We start from the raw sequence: 23,668 nt of genomic DNA on the forward strand, positions 1-23,668 counted from the left end.
TGAAGTCACTCTTCTTTATATTGCAAATACAATAATGGTATATTATGTGTTATATTATGTACAATATACTACTTTAATTCTTTGATTAATGCCCACCTTTTCAGCCTTGAAAGACAAAGCTAAAAAACTTAATGAAACTCTTGGCATCCGAAATGGAGTCCCTGAGAAAAGTATTCAGGAGATGCACAAAGATATTGAGAAGATGCTGGTGGAGCTTCGGAGGAGAAAATTGGGTGAACAGAAGCAAATAGCAGAAGAGGAATTAGAGTAAGTTTCATTACTGTTCCTGCACATTATTGTTGTTTGTTTTTGTTGTTGCTATGGTTATTGTTGTGGTTGTTGTTGAAGTGGTCAACAGTAAGCTGAAGAGAACAGCTTACATGAGAGAGTATCTGCAGTACCTGGGTTAAGTAGTTCAAGTAGGAAGCTGCGTCAGCATGCATAGGCTGCAAAGGAACAAGTAAATGTTTATTCCGTGCTGAAAAGAGAAGAAAAGAAACACAACATTTCACCTGTGGAGCCTTCTTCAGGTGTGATATTAGGGTTAGTGGCTTCATATTAGAGTTTTACCAGTTTAAAAATTATTGATTGCTACAGTATATGCTATACGACTGTCTTATTTCAAGTACAGTAACTTGCCTTTGAATAATTATCTGCCTGTGATATGGTGTTTTCTACACATAAACAGTGCCTTTCAAGGGACACTGTTCCTATGGTGTCCATTTAGTCAAATTACTAAATCAAGTATAGACATTTCTTTAAATTTAATACTTTAAGATCAATTGAAGTACACATTGGCAAAAAACAAAACTAAGGAGAAAAACTGAAATACTGTATGTTGATTGCTTATGTATTCAGACCCATGAACTCAACATATGGTGGAAGCACCCTTGTCAGAAATTACAGCCACAAGTCTTTTACGTCAGACACTGCCTTGATGCAAATGTTGCCTATTCGTTTTAGCAGATCTGCTGAGGCTCTCTCAGATTGCTTTGAGATTATTGATGGACAGCAGTTTTTAAGTCTCAAGTTTGAAGTACTGTAGGAATAGGAATTCTCAGTAGGGTTCAAGTCAGCACCTTTAACCATTCGAGGACATTGACTTAAGTCATTGTAGTTATGGTCTTGCACGTTGAGTCACTGTCCTGCTGAAAGGTGAATTGTCACTCAAGTTATTCATCTTCAACAGACTAAAACAGGTATTCCTCAAGTATTGCCTGTACTTCCCTACAGTTTTCCTTCAGTCATGCAACTGCTGAGAATAGAATTCCCATAGCATGACTTTAGAAATGGTGTTTCCTGGCTGAGGTGCTGTATTTGTTTTATACCGGATGAAACACAATATAATTACATAAAAAAGTTCCAATTAGTCCTGATCTGGGCAGAGTTTAGGTGGTGTGAGCAAACTACACCTTCAGGGATATGCACAGACCTCAATATTATTTTTCTACCCTTCTCCTGAACTGTTCTTTTCATTGACTATTTCTTTGACTTGCTTTTTGGTTTAGTTTTGCTTGAAATTCACTGCCTAACCAGGAAACCTCACAGTGGCAGGTGTTTTTGTTCTGAAATCATAAGAACCACAATTACTGCACATATAGTAAAGGGGGCAAATTGTGTGGCTCGTTAAGGTATTTGTGCACACTTTAATTTAGATTTGCCAAAGCAGAGTGTTTGAATTGTTATGCAATCATGACTTTTCATATTTTCTTTCATTTTTAATTATCTATTTATTTTTTTTGCTTTTAGTGTGTGCAGTAGGTGGTGTACATAACAAATATTAATTGCTACTGTACTTCAAAGTCATGACTGCAAGCTTTAAAGCAACAGAATGTAAAAACTATGCAAAGGCCTGAATACTTTTGCAAGGCATTAATTTGATTGCTTTTATGCGTTTGATGAACATTAATTAATGAATTGTTTTATAATCACCTAATAAAAGATTGAGGTGGGTGTGAGTGACAGTTTTCATCTAACTGAAATTAATTTAGTGGTGTTTTTCCTATTTTATAACTACCTGCACTTTTACAAATATAAACAGAACCATCTAGTGGCAGAGTGATGGAAATGCTATAAGTTTAGAATTTTAAATTAAACCAACATTAAAAAAATGTTTATACATGAGTAGAATTTAAGTTGTTCACCCATTATATGTCCACAAATTGCTTGCATACTGCATGTTTCTTTTTTAAAAAAAGCTTTTTTTAAATATGAAACAACCAATGATTTATTGTATTGGGCTATTTCAGTGCTGCTCATACCCTTCTACAAAAAGTGAAGAGGGTTTTTGGTGACCCACATCAAGCAACCACGGACCTTAAACTGGAGGTGACAAATAAACTGACAGATTATAAGAACAAGCTGGATGACGCACAGGATCTGCTGAGAGAAGCACAGAGGAAAATCCGGGAGACTAATGCCTTATCTGCTGTGAACCAGAGGAACATGACTGCCTTGGAGGTCAGTGCCCTCACTCAGAAGATCCAGAAGCTTTATTGTGGCCTTCAAGTAATGTGCTCTGACATGTTTGGAACTGTCTGGCCTTGACTTAATTTTCAAAGTACATAACAGCATTATGTTACACATTTTGCTGTCCCAAATTCCTACATTTAACTACAGAAAGTGAAATTTAAAATCACCAAGAAATAATACCATTTAGAGGCACTTTATTATTATACTGTAGTATAATTATTATTGTTGTTGATGTTACTGCTGCAGAAAGATCTTAATGTATAACAATATTGTTTACAATAAGTACTACTGTATATCTATATAATTAAAGATAATGATTCTTTTGCCTGAACACAGAAAAAGAAAGAGGCTGTTAGCGGAGCAAAGAAGAACACCGATGATGTCCTAGCTGAAGGGGAACGAATCCTTGCAGAAGCAAACCTGCTCTTAGATAACGTCAATCAAGAAATCGAGGTATCAACTACAGTATACGGATGTGTGTGCCAGATTACAACCTATCTGCATTTCCCAGTAAAAACACATTCTTACCCCTTCTGCAATAGCCTGATGGGTCATTCACAAGAAAGATTCTGTATTCTCATAAGGATGGATGTCATAAAGGATAACATTATAAACTCATGGGAATCAAAAACCCCTATTAAGAATGTGAAAATGAGGCTCCGTGTTATGATTATCCTAGGACCTGGAGGAAATAGAGAGGGACTTGGGGCCTCTGCACGATCAACTGGATTATAAAGTCAGTGAGCTGACCAAAGGCTTGAAAGAAAAAAACCTCCCAGAGCTGATTCTTGAGGCTGAGAACCATGCTGCTCAACTCAACGACTCCTCAAGCATTTTGGATGGGTAAGTGGTTGTCTTATGTCAGCCAAAAAAATGTTTCCTCTTCAAACGTTTCCAAAGAGAAGGTAGTCATAAAAAGTCTATAGTTAATAATTTATTTTACAGTGCAAAAACAGTAATTGTAAAATGGTTGTACAAAATTAAACTCTATTAATGAAAAACATAATACTGTACTGTTGATGTTATTTTTACGAAAACACAGTATGTGACAGCATCTCTCTGTTCCAGTATAATGTCTTATGTGATCGAATTGTGCAGTTTATGGATTAAAATGTGAAACAAAGATCCTGTTTTTTGAAGTTCAGAACAACAGATATTAAAAATTAAAATTAGTATCTTGAAATCATTTGTGGATAAGTAGAGCTGTTTAAACCTTGGAGTTGCTTTGTGTTTTAGATACTGTAGGAGGTAAGCAGGTTTTGCTGTCCCCGCTGTTAACACAGTTTATCCAAATCCACAGCATCCTAGCAGAAGCTAAAAATCTGTCATTTAATGCCACGGCGGCTTTCAAAGCTTACAGCAACATTAAAGATTTTATTGAAGAAGCTGAGAGGGTTGCTAAGCAAGCAAAGGCCCATGGCACTGAAGCTGTGCAACTGGTAAGAACATCCTTCTATTCTGTGCTGTGTTCAGAGTGGATTTTTTAACATGTTGAACTGCAAAAGATTTATGCTTTAAATGTTCGCATTTCCTTATTCATTTCAATTTTCTATGCTTCTGAGATCAAAGTCCTGCTTTTTCTAATTTAAATTCTTCAGGGAGAAAAGAAATGCTCTGAAATGATATATCATGTTTCCGAGAGTCCTGGGGTGCCTAATGTCCAAGGCAGTGCTGAGGCCTTTTTTTATTAACTTAAATTGTAACTTTTCTCTCTGTTTGTAAACGCAAATTGTTATCAATAATATTTTCAGGAATTTTGAAGCAATACACATTCTATTTTAAATATAATATTCAATTCAAATAATTAAATGACTGTATTTAAACAGATTGTTCTACTTATGAGTAGTAATAATGATAACAGGAGTGGTGATAGAACTAGTATTTCTTGTCAGATGCTCTTATCCAGATTTGCATACAATCAAAACAAACAATAGATATCATAATAATGAAAATACAATAAATCACACTTTTACACTTCACCTAATTGTTAAATTAGAATTTTTCAATGAGCAACCTTCTTGTACGGGACTCTAGAGCAGATGGAACCAATCTGTCTCTTCTCATTTGTTCCCAGTCTTAACATTTATACCCACTGGTGTGACTCCCAATCATTCTTTTCAATCTAACTGCACTAAGGTCAGATCTGCAGTCAACCATATTTATTGCATCACTTGTACTTTTGCATTACACATTATTCTGTACAGTATATGCACTTATCTATATTTCACTTTGCTTTGCAATATTGAATTATTCATCCTTCTAGATATTCTTCTACTAGACACCTGTCTGTTCCTGTACGGTATTATCTTTATGCTGTTAACTAAATGAACAGGGAAACTTTAAGTAGGGAATTGCTATAGCTTCAAAATTTCCTTCACAGACATATTTACTTCATATTGAAGATGTTTGATTAATAAAAGGAGGTTTTGTATCTTTGTATTTTTTCTGTTAAATTCTGCAGGAATTTATAAGCAAGATATCACTTCAACATTTTTAGATAAATGTCATTATGTATGTACAGTACTGTTAAATGTGGCACATCATTGACAAATTTTCTTAAAATTAGTTCATTACAGACACAGTTTATGCACAGGACATGGAGACAAAACTGGTGATTAAAAACCTTTTCAGATTAATAATGAGTCACCTCTTTAAACAAAGAGCAGTGAGTATCGGAGAAAGAAATAGCAAACCAAGAGGTGGATATTGACTTCAAAAAGGGATGGATGATACTGTTCAATCAAAAGTTTACTAAAAGCCAATTAAGCAAGATGAGCTGGATGGTTTCCTTGTATTTATAACATTTATAAATGCTGGTTTCAGCCTGAGTCCATTTTTCTGTATTTGAAGAAGTTAAATTTTCTTTGATGACCTCGATCAATGGCCCTAGCAAGAATAACTCTCTCTTTGACACTATCCTCTGCCATACTCTAAAGACTTGCCTGTGTTTCTGAGCATAGGATACTGAAAAAACGATTTTGTCCTGATGTTTGAAATAACATGTTTTCTACATTTTCATTCTATAGGCCTCCAGTCCTAAAGGCTCTTTGAAGGATAGTGCCAAAACGTCTCTTCAGAAGAGCTTCAGGTTGTGGAATGAAGCTAAGAAGTTAGATAACGAAGTGAAAGGTGAATCTTTAATCTAGAGACATGAACAGAATTTAAAATAAAAAAAACACATCTGTTAATTTAAATTGCATTATCAAAAGGTATTAATGCATAAATTACAGGTGTCTAATAATTAAACCATACTTTTCGTGTACTGTACACAGTAATCCATCACTATAGAAGCAACCACTATAAGATTTTGTTTTTGTTTATACAAGATGTAAAAATACATACCTTTTTTTATTGAGTAAGCAGATTGTTACTCCTATTAGCCAGGCTCTTGTCAAACACTGAAAAGATTCTTCTTTACTCACATTTTCTTGGTTAAGGATTTTTTTTTTACATTTTAACTTTTTTACTTAAAAGGTTTGTGTTTTGTTCATGTAAGATAACACCTAATCTGTATGCATTTGCTTACAACTATAATGATGTAATGTCTGTCAATGAGTAAGAGTTTATCATTATCTTACCTATCATTTACCCATCGGTTGATGAAGTTAAGCATTATAATGAAATAATTAACCAGGAATATTATTGTTTTCAATAATAACATTCTGTGCTGTATTAAGTTGAAGTTTGGGTTTTTGAGGGAACATGTTTGAATTATAGAACAACTCAGAGGTTATGACATCAACAGTAAACAGAATTTAATTTCCATCATTACAAGTTTTCATTTTACAAGTAGTTTTTGATGAACCAATTAAACTTATATAATGATGGATTACCTTTCAGTAATCTGAAAAATATATAGATTTTACATACAGAATTTAAATACTATACTACAAAACATTGAAAAATATTTAACTCTTAATGTATACATTTTGCATTTATGGACAAGTATATTGATTACTGTCAGTGAAATTTTGCCAACTATATGCAAGAAATATCTGCTTTTCAGAAAATGTTGAGGATGTTGATCGTCTTCAGTCCAGAGTAAAAGCAGCTGGAATGAAGAACAGAGATTTGTTAAGAAGTCTAAATGACACTTTTGGAAAGCTACGTGCAATCCCTAATGGTGTGTATGAGTATTATTTCTGCTTTTATTTAAGCATTATATGATTTGATTATTTAAAAATTCTGCTTATACTATAGATATGGAGTTCTTGCACTTTGCTGGTGTATATCAAGGTTTTCATTGATTGAGATGAAAATAAACTTATTGTTTCAGGAAATGGCATGGTGTATTAGATCATTGCCATTGGACACAGAAATGTTTAAGTTAATGAATAGTAAAGATATTTTTCCAAAGTTTTGTACCACTTTATCCATACTACTAATCTTTTGTACTACTGATTTATTCTTGAGAGATATTTTTTTCTAATTAAGAGAGAAAACATCCATGTAAAAATGATTGCTGATCTTTAATAAACGTGAATCTTCCAGACACAAGCTCAAAGTTACAAGCAGCCAAAGACAAGGCCAGAAATGCCAATGATACAGCCAACGATGTTCTTGCTAGAATCAAAGACATCAACTTGAATCTTATTGGACTGCAGAAAAACTACAGCAAACTGAAGGATGATGTGGACAAAGCCAATGCTATTATCCAAGATCCTGCAAAAAACAGTAAGTTTCTTTCAGTTACTGTATGTGTTATAATACTTTCAGGTTGTGAAAGGTGTACAGTATGTTCCTTCAGAAAAAGAAAATCTCAGTAAAATAAACTTCTGTGCTGAAACTTCACAATGATAAAAAAAAAAAAATTTCAATGTACACTGGTGTTATAATGCTTTGGTTAAGTTTGGAAATGTCTGAACATTTTGCCCAGGCTGGTGTAATAATCTGAATCTGGAGATAATTTGATACAAGACTGACAATGAAAACCTCCCACACATTTTGCATATGCAAAACTCACATTCACAGGTATTGGCACCAACCACACCAAACAGCATTATTGGCTAATTTATTAAATGTAGTATATATTGGTAAACTGTACTTTTTGTCTGTGTCTCCTTATTAGTTTGTTGAGCCCTGTTCATCTTAGCCAGTGCCAGTAAAGACTCATTAAGGCATAATGTCAACACATATTTTTTGCAATTTTACAGAATAACACTACTATTGTTTATTAATAATTTAAATATTGTTTTTAATGTATTATTATGTCACACATTCTAGGCAAATTATTAATATACCCTGGCAAATTCAAATCTTCTTCTCCAGGTTTCCAAGAAATACTCATTAAAGAACTACAATCAGGGTTTGGGATTTGAAATTTTTAGATTTGTTGCTGGGTTAAGTATTTTATTTAATTCAGGCCCTAATTAAATTGTAAATAATTTCCTCTTAATTTAAGTACATTTAACAAATTAAATAGATTTATAATGCAATTATTGAATTTCCTCACAAGTATTTTTTGTGTTTTTGTTTTCCTCTATGCAATCTTTTTTCAACCTCAACAGCAATAAGTAGGTATAACATTCACCTGTGCATTGTTTTTAACATTTAAAGCATTATTCTTACCAAAGCGTATGCATGGAGCCATACCGCTTCGATTCTGCATGAGCTTTAGCTGAAGATAAGCTTCTCTTTTTGTAATTTAAAAGTGTTGTGCCTTATTGTTTTATTTCAAGAAGATTAAGCTTGTCATTTGCAAGATTCACAAGAGCTTAGCCTGTAATGTGCACTTAAAAAGATTATTAAAATTCTGTTATCATACCGTGCAATTATTTGCCTTCTCTAATACCAGTTTTCTTTTACAATGAATATTCTTACATTTTTAATTATGGCATTCTTTCTTTTTTGCTGCTTATAATACAAATAGCTTGGTGCCTATCTCCCATTGAGTCAGTCTTCTGTCTGTTTACTTTTTAAAACGTTTGACTATTATTATTATTATCATTATTATTATTATTATTGTTATTATTACTATTACTATTGTTATTATTATTATCATCATCATTATTCTTCTTCTTATTAAGTTAATGCAGCTAGCAACAAAGTCAAGGATTTGGAGGAGGAGGCTGACCGACTTCTTGAAAAGCTGAAACCTATCAAGGAACTTCAAGAGAATCTAAAGAAAAACATCTCTCAGATCAAAGAATTGATAAATCAGGCCAGAAAACAAGCAAATTCAGTGAGTACCCTGAGTATTCTGTATATACTGTTAATAAGTCCTGTTATTATTAGCAACAGTTTGTTCCTCATTAGTTAACCTGGTACCTTGGTTGATGAGTACTACTCTGTTACCTCACTCTTCACAGAGTTCTCAATTTAATGTTCACCTGGAAAATAAACCTTCTAATTTTCATAAGTTAGTGTGGACAGTTTTCTAAACCCTGAGTTTAAGACCGTATTTATATGAAATTATAATGAAAATGTGTTGCCATGTCATTTTACAATGAAAATACAAATTACAGTAGGTATGCGTAAATTAAGAACTAATGACTCCCTCAGTCAAAAATGAGTATTACATCCTCCTCATCATTTGGGATTCTTACACAAGCATCAATATCATTAAATGAGCAGGTTAATGAGGTCCCAGAATCAGGTTACTAGCTGCCGAATAAGCAAGATGAGTTAAAACCAATGGATGAAGCACAAGATAGCCCAATATTTACTTTTGTACCAGTGAAGTTTTCTATGAAAATGGGTTTATTTTTTTATATTTTTCAGAAATTATTAACTATGGTAAACACAACATACTGTAAGAAGAAAACAACTAGAATCACTACTAAAAAACAATACGATCTCCAAAAAAGCAACAAAACCAAATTAATGAAGCCACAAATGAATTACTGTATCAGTGCTGTGTGTACTATTTGCAAATACAGAAGATCAAAACCTCTCAGGGTGTTCGTGTTTCAAACATTGGTATAGTAGTGTAATTCTAGTAAGGAATGCCTTTAAACAAAGTCAGAGCCTTGTATTATAGGGAATAAGCATAAGTTAATTACATGGCTTATTATCTCTGTAAAAAGAACTCACCACATACTTCCAAGAGACAAAGCAAAACTGCTCTAGTTCTATGAATTCACAAGCCCAGTATATCTTTCATACTTTTTGGTTCAATTTTTGGTTCAATAAAGAACTGCAAGATAAAGATTCTGAGAATATATATGCCTTTGAGCAAGTTACAGTGTTTTAATGCAATGCAGTGAGTGCAGTAGATGTATACTTCCTTAACCTAAAACTTTAATACAGTAAGTTAAATAATTCCAAGATGTGTTCAGACTATATTTTTCAAATAATATTCTGTATTTCTATGTGAAAAAGTCTAACCTGAGACATACATGAAGATATTGGTTTCACATATTGTTAAACTAAAAACAACTACATGAAAATTTTGAACAAACCAGTTTCCCAAATAAAAAAAGAGATCAGGGGCTGAAAATACTAAAGTAGATTAATTGGGATGGGGAAGTCATCTACCATGCCACAGCTTAGAATACTGGCATAGTATCTAACAAAAACACATTTTAAAATAAAGTAGATTTATGTTGTACATTCTTAGTTACATTAGAAAGGTTACAAAATAAAGTAGGCCATCTAGTACAGTTTTTAAATTAGTGGTCAATTGACCCAAGTATCTCATAAAGCTGTTTCTTGGATAAAGCCAGGGTATCAACTTTAACAAAGTTTGGTAGCTTTTTGCACACCCACTGTCTTCTCCCAAATCTATGAATCCTTCCAGGAAGGTTTCTTGGTCCCTTTAAATGGGTGAATTACAGTATAGAACAATACAACCCAATTATAATATCAGTCTCCACACAAAACCAAAGTGCATCCTGCACATAAACAGTGTATATTAAATCCTCAGACTACCACTACCATGGATGTTTAAACTCTGAAATCCTGATTTTTAAAAAAAAAACATGAAAAAGGTTAATGTAAATAGTTAATTGTTAATTTTTCTATCTACAGAATTGCTTCAATGGCTGACAATCATTTATCAACATATTTAAGGGTAGTATTTCAAAATGTAGACAAGATTACATGGCAGACAGTTTTTTTTTACTTTTATATTTTCAGGTAGTTCACATATCATCTCATAGATTTAGTATGTAAGATACAAAACTGGAATTTTAGATTTAGAAAGATTGATTATAGTTTCATTCGTTCATTTATCTAAACATGTATGTCTATGACTCCATCTGCTTTAATTCTGTACTGAGGTAGCTGCATTAGTGAAACAACAACAAAAAAAAACTGATTTAACCACAATTATCTAGTGAATAGAAAAGGATTCTTTTTTTTTTACCCACAGATTAAGGTGTCTGTCTCATCGGGAGGTGACTGTATCCGAACATATCAACCTGAAATCAAGAAGGGCAGATACAACACCATTGTCCTCAATGTGAAAACAGCTGTTCCTGATAATCTTCTCTTTTATCTAGGCAGTGCCAAATTTGTAAGTTGGTTATGTTTCATTACTTGATTATTATATGATTATTATTTATTAACCATAATGCTAAGGTAATGTTATGTTTTTAAACCTTCACAGTGAAGTGAGAATTAGAGAAAAAATATATATACTGTATACTGTAGTATGCTTCCCTCCAGAAACAACACTTTACTGATGTTGTGCTATTTAAAAACATATATTGAAAATATTTGCTGACAATCAGAAATGAAAATCAGTTGTGTATAAATTACAATAAATGAGGGATCTTAGAGCTCATATTTCCCAAAACTCTTCAGAGAAATTACAGAAATACCCTGCCCCAAATATTAATTACAATACTAGCTACTGTAATCCGAAACCATTTTCATGCTGGTTTTCATGCACAAAAAGCATACTGGTTCATCGTTTTTAATTACACTGCAATAATTTTACAACTCGGGGAAAGAGCAAGGAAAATGTGCACTCAGTCTTACAAACAGGAGCATCATTATGTGAACTTGTAGAACTCCTAACACATTACTAGTGCAGTCAGTTCACACCCACCATCGCAAGACTCCAGGGTCTCATTTCTTCAAGGCTATGTGAATGTAGAGCTCTCAAGAAGCAGTCCGCAGTGTGCCTGAAAGGAACTACTTCTCCTGCAGTCTAAAAGCTGTCAAAAAACAGTTTCAAAGAAGTGTAACTGGCAAGAAAGAATGGAATCTCTTCCTCTGCAATTGTTTCTTCAGCAGCCGATTGGATGGATATTTAACAGCCATTGACTGCCCCCAGTACTTTGGTAAAAAGCTACAGAATTCTTAAAACTCAGAAATTATCTTCCTCATTTCCTCTGCCATAGACAAAAGGGTAAATTGTGTGAAATGGTCACAGAAAGCACTAAACACTTTAGATAGGCATCTGGAAAAGATTGCTTCACTTACACTGTGGAAATCTCCCTCCACCTCCTGAAAACCTCTACTGTCATAAACTCATAATGCAGTAGTTATTACAATAAACTAAAATAGATTTATTTTATCTTATTTTGAGCCCTAGGTTTTGATTGAGAAAATTGCACAGATGTATAATTTTTAAACTAGGCAGTTTATTTGTTGCTGTTGTATCTAAATTACTGTGAAGATCAAGGGTTGGTTGATGTATTCTTAAACACACCATAGCTTCTAATGTCTGTGCTGTGTTTGTGATGAAGTCAAATAAGCAACAATGCAAAGTAATAATATGTAAGAATCACAAGCATAGCACAATAAAAAAATGTGATTACACCTTGTATGAAAAGTATGTAATACAGAAAAGCCTTTCTAAAAATGCTAAGTTTTCAGATTAGACTTTCAAACATGCACTGTGGCTAAGTGCCACTTTTCTTTTGGTATACCGTTCCAGAGCTGTGGGGCATAACAACAAAAGGCTGTCACCCACAGATTTAAACGAATAGTGAATACACATAATCAACCAGCTTTCACTCCATTTCCTTTTCTACTAACACTGGATTTGAGGTGGAAAAAGGGAATTTACAGCTGCTTCCAAACCAATGCAGATTTAAGCATTAAACCTGATATCTCACAATCCCAGAAAAATCTGCAATGTCTCCATGAAACAATAAATTTGTTTACAGTAGTTCTTAATAACAATTGGTTAACAATTAATAACAATTACTTGTTGTGATGACAGTTCCTCACAGATTATTTTCAGAAAGAGCCCGAGTAACACAATTATACACGAGAAAGCACCTACTACAGTATATAATCAACCCTGATATGATACAGTACATCAACTGCTTATAAATACCCAGGAGGGACCACCTGATGGATCAGTCCCACACTCCAATTACGACTGCTAACACAACTGGGTCAAATGAGACCTGACAATCATCCATTGTACAGTGTAAAGCTACTGTTGGTATCTAATGCAGGTACCCCAGCTTTAGCAGCCCACTATTAGCAGGGCTCTGACTGCAATTTGAACAGAAAAATGGAAAACATAAGTCTGGATCTTGGTAGAAAAAATGTTTTTAGATGATTCAGAGTGAATAGAGATTCCATGCCTGCTGAAAAATACAGGAACAGATAGAAACAGATTGGAAATCAGAGAATGTCTTTTGTTAACCAAAAGTGCAAATAGCCGTGCTTAACAAAATTTGTTAATCATATGAAAGCGTTAAAGGGTAACTGCAATCCCAATTTCTCAGGCTGATTATTAAATCTTGATAAGAAAATAAATTAATTAACAGTATCTCAAAATTTCACACATTCCCCTATTAAACACAAGCTTGTGAAAGTACTGTAAGTCGCCATGTTGTCACACGTCTCGCCTCTAGCGAGAGTGAGAGTTTGTAATAAGTGTGACAGGAAGCAGCCCTTCTGCTCACTAGTCACTGTAATGACTAATGTAATGCGAGCAAATGTACTGTGATGTAAGTGCTGTAATGGGAGCCAGGACCCTATGTAGACGGTATCATCTGGACGTAAGTACAGAAGGACATCAGGGGAAGGTACAGCAGGATAAGGGTTGACAGACAGGGGGCAGTGACGGCGGTGATCCGGAGCTCGGGGGCATGGTGAAGGAAACTAGCCCAGGGAAGTCCAAAACGGGAAATCCGGGGTACAGTCCGAAGTCCAAAAACTAAGTGATCCATCCAGGACAAGACAGGGTTAAAATCCGGACCAGGAACAAGAAGTAACAAGGCCAGGCGCTCCAAGCCCCGGACTCAGACAGTCAGGACGCCGTGAGGAAGCCTATGCTGTTGGGTCTCTCCTGGACCCACTGGTAGGTAGGGTTCCAGGCATCCATCACCCAATGCTGAGCCAGGAATAGCGAGAGCACCAAGCTTAAATAATGAGACAAACAGCAGCCAGGTGCACATAATCAACTAAAATACGAAAGGGTCGGAGCGTCCTTAAGAGGAGGGATGAGGATTGTGACACGAGCAAATAAGTACAGGTGTGCAGCAGACATTACACCACAGAAATGTTGCAACGTGATCTGCAAGCAGTTAACAAATAAGTAGTATTTGTTGGCTAAACTGTCTCGAAGTCAAGAGCAATACCTCTATTGGATTAAAAGAGATTTATTCACAACCCTACTTATTTACAGTGTTATAGGGTCATTTCACCTCACCAAAGTTTCGTTGCCTCATTCTAAATCACAGAATATGGCTCCGCATTAACCTGTAAATTTAATCTATTTTGTTATGTAAATTGGAGGTTTTACACGTTAATGTGTACATTTTACTTTCATTGTGGTTTGAAATGCACTCATCAATGCTGATTCTTTCTAACCTGGAAATATAAAAATAGCATTGCAGTTCCCCTTTAAATCAAGTCATTCATAACTTTAGATGATACATAATCTTCATCTGATAAAACCTTAGTAATCTGATTAATTACATTTTTATGTGAAACAACTACTTCCTCAATTTCCCTTTGGGATCTATAAAGTCTTATCTTTACTTGTCAACATATTGTCTTTGAAACAAATGGTTTGATAGAAATGTGCTGTTTTAAATTAGCATATAATTGAAATACTTTCCCCTACCTAATTAAAAACAAAATATGAGGTCATTGCTTCTGTCTATAATATCACTATTAAGATACACCAAACATTTATTTTCAATTAGTGTTGTGTTCCGATAGCCATTTTTCTGATTTTATCACTGATTTCCAGAGGGAAATCAATATCCTGTTGTTGTACTTGATTTGCATGTGGCTCTTAAGTTCTAGGCATTCTATTACAATGTGCTATTCTCAGAGTGCCCCTACACATGCAATATAATTATTATGCTGGGGCCCAAAGGAAAGGATTTACAAAGTGATGATAATTTTATACATTCTAAGTTCCTAGCTGTGACTGTGCATGTTTTGTTTTCATATTTCACAGACTGACTTTTTGGCCATAGAGATGCGGAAAGGCAAGGTTAATTTCCTGTGGGATGTAGGCTCAGGCGTGGGGCGTGTTGAATATACAGACCTGGTCATCAGTGACCAGAACTGGTACAGGATTGAGGCATCACGGTAAGTTAACCGCTGTAAACTTAGATGCAGTAAACTTACAGTAAACAGTAGATTTATAGCGGTAGTACAGTAGTGCATAGCGGCTGTGTCTACATGCAAAAAAGAAAACGCATCTCACTGTTTGAACTGCATTCTCAAAACTGTCAGCATTTAGGAGTTACATGTTACTGTTTAGCAGTGAGAGAAACTGTTTCAAAATGCCATTAATGGTGAACGGTCAAAGAGGAAGGATGAACTAGCTTCAAGCCATCCGTGTGTGATAAGTATTCTCATTCAACACCGAGATCCAGCATTGCATCAGAATTCCGAAGGCTGAAAAGATGTGGAAAACAGTCTAAAGAACACCAAACTACTGTACACATGACTCTGGACATTGGAATTGTACAGTAAAATAACTCTTTTAACCATAGTCATTCTTACTATCCGATCAATGCATACAGTATCCTAAGTAAATGAATAAAACTAATAAATGAGTAATGTAAAAAATATAATTAAAAAATGAATTACATGTGCAGACTTCACTGAGGCCAACACGCTTGTGCTTATCATGTAGTGGGGGATACCTACAGTAGTTGTGGTATAGCAGAGAGCATATTGTCAGGTACTATCTTTATTACTGGAAACTATTATTTTGCAAAACACTAAATTAAGACTTGACTCTATCTTGGAAAATATTTGAATTGACTGGTTCAGAAAAAACATAGAGTCTTTTTTATCAGCAGCTATCATTTAGGACATGAAATATTATGAAAAAAGTACTTCACTTACTGTACCTGTACTGTAAGTGTTTCTCTGCACAACACAACGACTGTTCCCTAGCTGCTATCATATCATATTTTATCTCTCTCAATACATACTGTAGGGTAATGAATTCTGAGAATGCCCATCCAAAACTCCGTTGTCAGAAAGCTAATTTGCTTGGTGGTCATGGCATCGCACAAGGTTGGAGAGCTTCCTGCACTGTTGGCAAGGCAGTCCCTCTATTGTAGGGAGAAGCAGGGCAAGCTGAATAGCCAATAACCTGGCCAGTGTAAGATTTGGAAGTGGGAGGAAATCAAAGCATCCAGAGAAATGCCACGCAAACTGAAAGAGAGCATGCTTTCAGAAGACTAGTGTAGTAAAATTAATACAGTACCAAAATAGTGGAAGAGTACAATTAAAAAAAAATCCCTTTTAGTGAAATTTGAGGTTTTGCAAAGTAGATTAAGTTGTGCAACCTTTCAGAAACTAAGCTGTCAGCTACACCATTTTTCCTCTCCAGCTGTGGGTTACTAAAGCCCCAGTAAGAAAGGAAGGGTCTACGTGCAAAATAAACAGTTTTGAATTAAAAAATAATAGACAAGAATACTGTGCTGGCTTCAGCTCACCAGCCCTTCGGGATACTGTGCTGAGTCATGGCTAATTCTCTCAATGAGAAGACCTCAATTCTGTTGTTGGATTACACATGATTAGTCATATTATATACAGTAAATACACAAAGAGAGAAGTTAAGTGCAATGACTTAAACTGGAAAAAATAAAGATACTGTACATTATGTGAGTCAACTATATTGACTTTAAAACCCTAGAACAGATATAGTCATACAGTAACTTCTTTAATAAAATGAATACAACCACAACATATTGTTTGACAATTGTCGAAAAGTCTGATTAGCATTTTATGTATTCTATATCATACAGTACATGTATTGCACATACTGTAATGTATCTCAACCAAAATTGTTTAACAGCTGTCTTTTCACTTTCTGAAATCTTATGACCAAATGACCCATTTGTTTTCATAATTAGCCTCCTCAAGTTATGGTTTCCCATTTTCAATTTAAAATCTGTTTTTGTTGCCTGAATCTAATACTCTGCATTTTTCTAAGGCTGGATGCTTGTCAAGTCTGAATTTTATTTAAATGTTTTTGATTTTCATAATCTGCTTCTGTAGTGTTTACTAATCCTTTTATTTTGGTACTATCTCAAATTTGATAACTAAACCAGAATCTAAATCATTTGTATAACTTAGGAAGAACTGTGGTCCTAGTAGACATAGTGTACAAGTGGTACTCCATTAATTACAGTACATCATCCTAATCAAATGAATTTGCCTGACGTGTTCATCAGTATAATGAACTTACCATGTCATGTCTAGTCAATAAAACATCATCATTTTCCTGAGAACATTGTGCATTTGTTGCAATTGTGAGTTTCTTTTAAAACTTGCATAGCACATTGTCATTCTATACAACAGTAATGATATTTCAATGTATTAACTTCCAGTCAAGAAAAATCTTAGTTATATTTCCATAATAAGGTTTATTATACTTAAAAGTTAGTTATTTAATCATTCCAGTGTTGTAAATATTTAAATAAATTGTCTATAAGCATTTTAGTATTGTGGCTTACAAATTATTTCTGCTAGTCCTTACATTGCTTATAGAGCAGAACATTTTACATTGGTTTACTGATGTTTATTGTATACTGTACTGTATATACAATATGCATAAAATCTGAATAGCAGCTTATACTGTAATTAGACTCATTCCTTGTTACAGCAGCTGAAACACATTGAAAATACAAATACGAATTATAAAAAGCAAGACTCCAAGACAACATGCAAAGTCATAATGATTGCTACAGTAGGTTTTTGTAAATACAGCATTTGTATTTCAAAATTACATTGCCATGGTAAGAAGACATGTTGATACAGTAGATGTACTTTGGCTGAATCCATTTTCAATACATGGGGTATTTGTTAAGGTGTGTGTAAAATTACCTGTACATTGCATTACAGGTGTTCTACAACCTTATACAGACTTATACCTTATGCCTTATACAGACAGTGCAGCTGAGTGGAAGAAATTGGATATTTGTGTGTATACTTATATAAAGACTGAACGCAATCTGCTAATATGCTATGCTAATTGAAAGAGCATAAAGAATTGCTTCATTACCTATGAAACATGCTGGCTGTAATGAGATTTCCTTCTGCTGCAGGATTGGGCGCAATGGTACGGTTTCCGTTCGTGGCCTAGAGGGGCCCACGGCTTCAAGCATGCCCACCACGAACAGCGCCGTCTCACCTGAAGGCTACACTATTCTGGATGTAGATGAAAACGCTTTCCTCTTCGTTGGTGGTATATTGGGAAAAATAAAGGTAATAGGAACAGTTTCCCTTCTTTGGGACATTAAAAGTTTTACATTTTGTGACAGTTTGAAGAGAATGCAAACCACTACTTTCTTGAAATACTTATACTGTTTTGTATGACACATTAAAAGAAGGCAGATGCTGTTAAAGCCACCACGTTCACTGGCTGCATGGGAGAGACATACCTGGATAACAAACCCATTGGACTGTGGAACTACAGGGACAGACAAGGCAACTGTAAAGGATGTGTAGTGAGGTAAAGTTTATTGCTTAGTGTTTCACTCTGTGCATGAGACATTTCTTCTTGAATGACCCCTTTAAGAATACACTGATATTCATTCATCATCTCATTTTAAAACATATGAGCCGAAGTAGTAATATAAGTAGTACATTGGCACACCCATTTTTACTGTACTGTGCAAGTGTTTGTTGTTCCCGATTCTATCAATATACACACTGATTATTAAAGTGATCTAAAGTTGGAAAAAAGAGGATCTTCCTGTGGGATGACTAACTTTGTATTGGTTTTAGTCTATTTCCACGGAGGTGATTGCATTGACTTACAGAAAGTGTAATACTGTCTTTTTTTATTAATATAATAAGCACAAATAATATTTACACTGACATAGTTCACTACTGTACCAACAGTATGGGGTGATTTATGCAACTATGCAACGATTTATACGGATCAACAAGATGGCCCTGTTTTTACTCTTCTGCTTGCCTCTTTGCTCAGCCCACAGTCTCCTGACACTGAAGGTACAGTGCAGTTCGACGGAGAGGGATATGCTGCTGTGAGCCGTCCAACTCGTTGGAATCCCAATGTCTCCACCATTATGTTCAAGTTCAGGACCTTCTCTACTAACGCCCTCCTGATGTACTTTTCTACAAAAGACATGGTAATATATGGAATTTCTCAACGCAGTTAATACTCACTGTATGAGTATCTCTTTTCAGTGTTGTCCAATCTTTTTTTGCACGCATTGTGCATAAATCGGTTTGATATGTTGTGCGACATCTGTTTTTTTATTCTATGTACTCCTGTGCCTGAGTTCTTCTTGCCGTATTGAAAATATAGAAAACATTTCCCTTATTTCTACTAGTTTTTTGTTTCTTCCTATTCAAAGGAAAACTTCATGTTTCCTTAGTGCTGGAAATTCTACAACATGCAGTGTCTTTAAGACTCCTGTCATTATGTGCTCAACAGAAAGACTTCATGAGCGTGGAGCTGGCTGAAGGCCGCGTGAAGCTCAGCTACGATCTTGGCTCTGGGGCAGCTTCTGTGACTAGTCTTCAGCGTCACAATGATGGAAAATGGAAATCATTCACCATGGCAAGAATGCAGAAACAAGGTTCACCTTAAACATGTTCTGTTATTGAGAATGTTTTTGATGTAACGGTAGATACTGTACGTCGTTCCATATTTGTGCAGCCCTTCAGTCCAGATCCTATCCTAGTTTCCACAGTTTTAAGCAAACAGAACAAATAAATGTGACCTTCCCACTGGATGGGATACCAGTCCATCGCAGACCCTTCCCCCAGAAAATGCTAGTGCCCATTTACAGTATACAGTACAGCTTTGTGCACTAGACCAACTGTGGTGAAATACCTCAGTCATAGTTCAACAGTAATGTCCGCAGTAGGAACGTGAACCACAAGCCATGGATGAATGGTCCAGAAGTCTACCCTTTTATGTTAAGTAGAAAAATATTGATACCCAATAAGATTTCAGAAGCAATGATTTGAATCACTTTCACATAACATCTGTTTTTCTTTACACTGATAAAACAAAGTTACTCTTACTGAAATGGATAATAGTACCTTCAAAAAGGGCAAAAAATAGCATAAATAGGTAATCAAACTAGATGAAAATAAAAGAAAATTTAATGTGAACAAATAATATTTTATGACAGTCATAAGTGAAAGGTTGTTCATAGGAGTCAAGCATTCTGAATAAAGCTGTCTAATTAATTATTTAAAAATAAATTCTAAGAAAGGAGTGCAGGAAAAGGTAGCATAATTATCGACATTGGTCTAACTCTTGAAATATAATGTTTTCTCAGTGATTCTATACCAAAATTCACTTCTTTGAAACAGACTACCAGCTTAGATTATAAATATTCAGTTACTGCTTTGACCTTGGCCCCTTAGTCTCCACTAGAGAATAGTTTTCATTACTCATGCCTCTCTTGTAGTTATTACATGGCTTATGAATATAAAGTCACCTGGAAAATTAGTGTTTGAACTTTAACAACACAGGCAAAAGTATTTCATACAGCATGTAAATATAGTAGTAAGTCATACATGGTATTTGTGTTATGTTAACATTAGTGTATTTCAGTAGTTTAAGACTAACATCTCCTGTTCTCAAAATAATTATTTTACTACTAACTGATTATTCGTACTTTACAGTATTTAAAGTTTGAGATTCTGTTGTTTCTGTGAAGACATTTCATTTCATTCTCTGAGAAATTAATGCAAACAGCACTGTCTTAACAAGAACTCTTCCCCACAGCTAATGTAACCATTGTGGACATAGACAGTGGTGAAGCTGAGAAGATTGTGGCAGTTTCTGGAGGAGCAAGCTCAGGTCTTAATCTGAAGGATGATGAGAGGATTTATTTTGGTGGTTTGCCGTCCTTAAGGAACTTCAGGTAACAGATTTTTTTTTGGAATCACATGCTTTTTTAGAGAACAGGTTTAAAAGTAAAGTATAAACTGAATTGATATTGTATTTGTTGAGCAGTGAGGACCCCGGAGGATTTTACTGAATGTCTGATAGGGACTTGTGTTGGTTACCCACTACAGAAACACAATATTATTGTTTAAATTTCTACAATTCGTTTTTTTCTCATTAGCCCTCATCACCCGCCTTCTTTCTTTTATGTAGTGAACACTGTGAGCATGACTAACCCCTTTCTGAACAGTTCGCCTGGAATCCTTCCTACTCCCTGCTAAACGTTCAGCAAACTTTATTAAGATATCATGAACAACAAAATGATTTACCTTTTCATTTTAAATGAAGGGTGCCAATACTTTTGACCATGACATGTTTAATTGCATTTGTGCCTTGAATATATCTGCATATTTATAAACAAGACTCTAGTACCATGCTAACACTTTTTATCTCTTGTTTTTACAGTATGAAAGCCAGGTAAAGCATTGGTTTATGCATGCCGACAGTGAATTCACAAGTTGCCTTAGACAATCTGGCTACCTTGTGTCACTTCTCAGTTATAAATGCAATTTTAAATTTACTGTATTGAATGAAATGAAATAGTTTTGCTTGTGGCCGATATAATGAAATATTTACATAAAATGCTAATCAAAATCTTAATATTTAAAGGGAAAAATGCTGAAGAAATTGTTCTTATTTGTCCTTTATGTATTCAGATTTAATGATTAGTCATTTATTTCTATTTGCTATAAAATCAAAGTTCAGTAACATTTTCTCAATGAGAATGGAGTATACAGTAAGTACACATTTGTTTCTGAATAAAATATTTGTTTGCTTGAAATGTCCCCTAACAAATTATTTTCTAATTACTTTATATTTATGGTGTACACAATAGAAACATACCTCACTTTTGCATTTTTTAATTATTTATAGCCTCTGAAATGTTTAATTATATTTGCAAACATACAGTATGCAGTTTAACAGGATAGGACCCTAATGGACCTCACAGTCCAGGATACATACAGTACTGTAATTTACATTTCAGTTGTGGTGGGTGACTTACCACTGTGCTAACAGGAAAAAAAATATCATTGGCCATAGAGCAAAGTATGTTATGAACACAGTGCAATTTTACCAGGTACTCTTCATATAGCCTTTTCTCCTTTTGATATCCATAGATTTTGATTATCACTGAAGCTTCAACACATTAGTGTTGACATTAAATTGCTGTTTACTCTTATGAGCTGCTCAAATTCATCTTCTTGCGTGCTATAAAAATGTTTCCAGCTGTGCAAGGTCTTAAATATATATATATTTCAATACAGCATTATTAATCTTGTTTGTAGAACTTTAGAAAAATAGCATCAAAGGGAATAAATAACTTTAATCTGGTCTTAATTTTTAAAAATGCCAAAAGTTAAATCAATCTTGTTTTCTCCTCCAAACACCTGCAGAGCTGAGGTGACTTTGAAGAAATATGCAGGTTGTCTTAAAGACATTGAAGTTTCTAGAACACCCTACAATTTATTGAACAGCCCAGATTACACTGGATTGACAAGAGGATGCACTATTGAGGTTTGTCAGCAACATTTATAATTTAATTTACATCATTAATTTGCTTTTATGTTCTACCTCTTATGTATTTCCAGGTGTGCATTAGTCAAGAATTAAAAGGGCTGCTTAATGTATTATTTGAGAGTGAAGGAAACCAAAACACCGTTCATATATAAAGTAAATACGGAACATCTAAAGATACTTGTCACTTGGAACTGAAACAAATTCACAAAGTTATTGTCAGAAAAATGTTAAAATTCTGTTTTAAAGAAGCTGCCTATTCAAGCAATCGCACTTTTCATTATTATTTCATTCTGTTTCTGAAGTAACTCCTTAGATGATTAAGGCAAGAAAGCATTGCAGTAATCTAGTCTTGAGCAGATGAAATCATGAATTAATCTTGGAAGAAGGATGTGTTGCAGATGTTTGGACATGGGATCCAAAAAATAGGGAAGAGTCAAAAAAAATGTTTTTAACAGAATTTGATGGAATAACTTCTATATCAACAAAAGTGAATTTTAGACCATCTTACTTTGGCACGTGATAGAGTAAGCCAATTAAAATACGAAATAATCTAAAACTCTTATTCTTGTTTAATTGGAGGTCATTTTGAGCCATCTAAAACTATATATAAAGGCATCTGATTTTTGTCAGGTAGATTTGAGTATCATTAGTGTAACACTGAAAGGAACTGGTTTAAAGTAGCCAAGGCTGACAAATTGTTGTGTCAGAAAGGTAAGACTTAAACCACTGCAGTATTTTGCCACTTACACCTGCATAATACCCCATCCATTAATCAAAATCTTGTGGTTAACAGTAAGGCTGCTGAAAGGTCTAATAGTACAAGAATGGAGGAAAAGCCAGCATCCACAGAGATAAGAAGGCCATTAACAGCTTTGACTTTAAACGAGCAGATGAAACCACATATTCGGAAGTTTTACTAAGAATGGTAGATTTGAAATAAGCCTAAAACTTTGAAATTCTGATTAATAAAGATAAGTTGTTGTTTTTTTTTTGAGAGAGGGGTATTTTCAGTCCATTTCATCTGTGCAGGAATTAATGAAGTACACAGGGATATGCTTTAAACAGTACAATAATAGTAGATGGTGCTGAAAAACACCTATTAAATACTTATGGAAGAATTATATCTACTGAACAGTTGTTAAAATTGATTTTCACAGTTACTGTAAATGACTTGGAGTAGACAGTGATAAACTTTGAAAATCTGAAAGCTCTGTACCAGAGAAGCAGTGAACTGGTGTGGCTATCAGACTGGTCTGCCTGGTGGTGTTGATCTTATTCTAAAAAAAACAACGAATCTTTTAACTTGACAGAGAGTGAAGGGAGTCAGTAGGTTTAGAAGTTGGTTTACTGTCTTAA

At 34.5% G+C, this 23,668-nt stretch overlaps 1 protein-coding gene across 8 annotated transcripts in view; it reads left to right on the forward strand.

The window, feature by feature from the left end:
- The window catches only part of lama2 (laminin, alpha 2), a 203,708-nt gene that overhangs the window by 164,152 nt on the left and 15,888 nt on the right, over window positions 1-23,668 (forward strand). For all 8 annotated transcript variants that reach the window (XM_088626879.1, XM_088626882.1, XM_088626883.1 and 5 more), the window contains 17 exons: window positions 105-267; window positions 2,250-2,460; window positions 2,809-2,925; window positions 3,152-3,315; window positions 3,773-3,911; window positions 5,499-5,601; window positions 6,479-6,595; window positions 6,964-7,146; window positions 8,499-8,653; window positions 10,784-10,927; window positions 14,792-14,925; window positions 17,907-18,066; window positions 18,189-18,313; window positions 18,794-18,956; window positions 19,265-19,409; window positions 20,573-20,711; window positions 22,189-22,309. In XM_088626879.1, the coding sequence (XP_088483005.1) occupies window positions 105-267; window positions 2,250-2,460; window positions 2,809-2,925; window positions 3,152-3,315; window positions 3,773-3,911; window positions 5,499-5,601; window positions 6,479-6,595; window positions 6,964-7,146; window positions 8,499-8,653; window positions 10,784-10,927; window positions 14,792-14,925; window positions 17,907-18,066; window positions 18,189-18,313; window positions 18,794-18,956; window positions 19,265-19,409; window positions 20,573-20,711; window positions 22,189-22,309 (2,483 nt within the window). The remainder of the gene's footprint in view (window positions 1-104; window positions 268-2,249; window positions 2,461-2,808; window positions 2,926-3,151; window positions 3,316-3,772; window positions 3,912-5,498; window positions 5,602-6,478; window positions 6,596-6,963; window positions 7,147-8,498; window positions 8,654-10,783; window positions 10,928-14,791; window positions 14,926-17,906; window positions 18,067-18,188; window positions 18,314-18,793; window positions 18,957-19,264; window positions 19,410-20,572; window positions 20,712-22,188; window positions 22,310-23,668) is intronic.

Source organism: Lepisosteus platostomus, chromosome 3 (assembly GCF_059453375.1).
Source record: "Lepisosteus platostomus isolate fLepPlt1 chromosome 3, fLepPlt1.hap1, whole genome shotgun sequence".
Taxonomy (NCBI): Eukaryota; Metazoa; Chordata; class Actinopteri; order Semionotiformes; family Lepisosteidae; genus Lepisosteus; species Lepisosteus platostomus.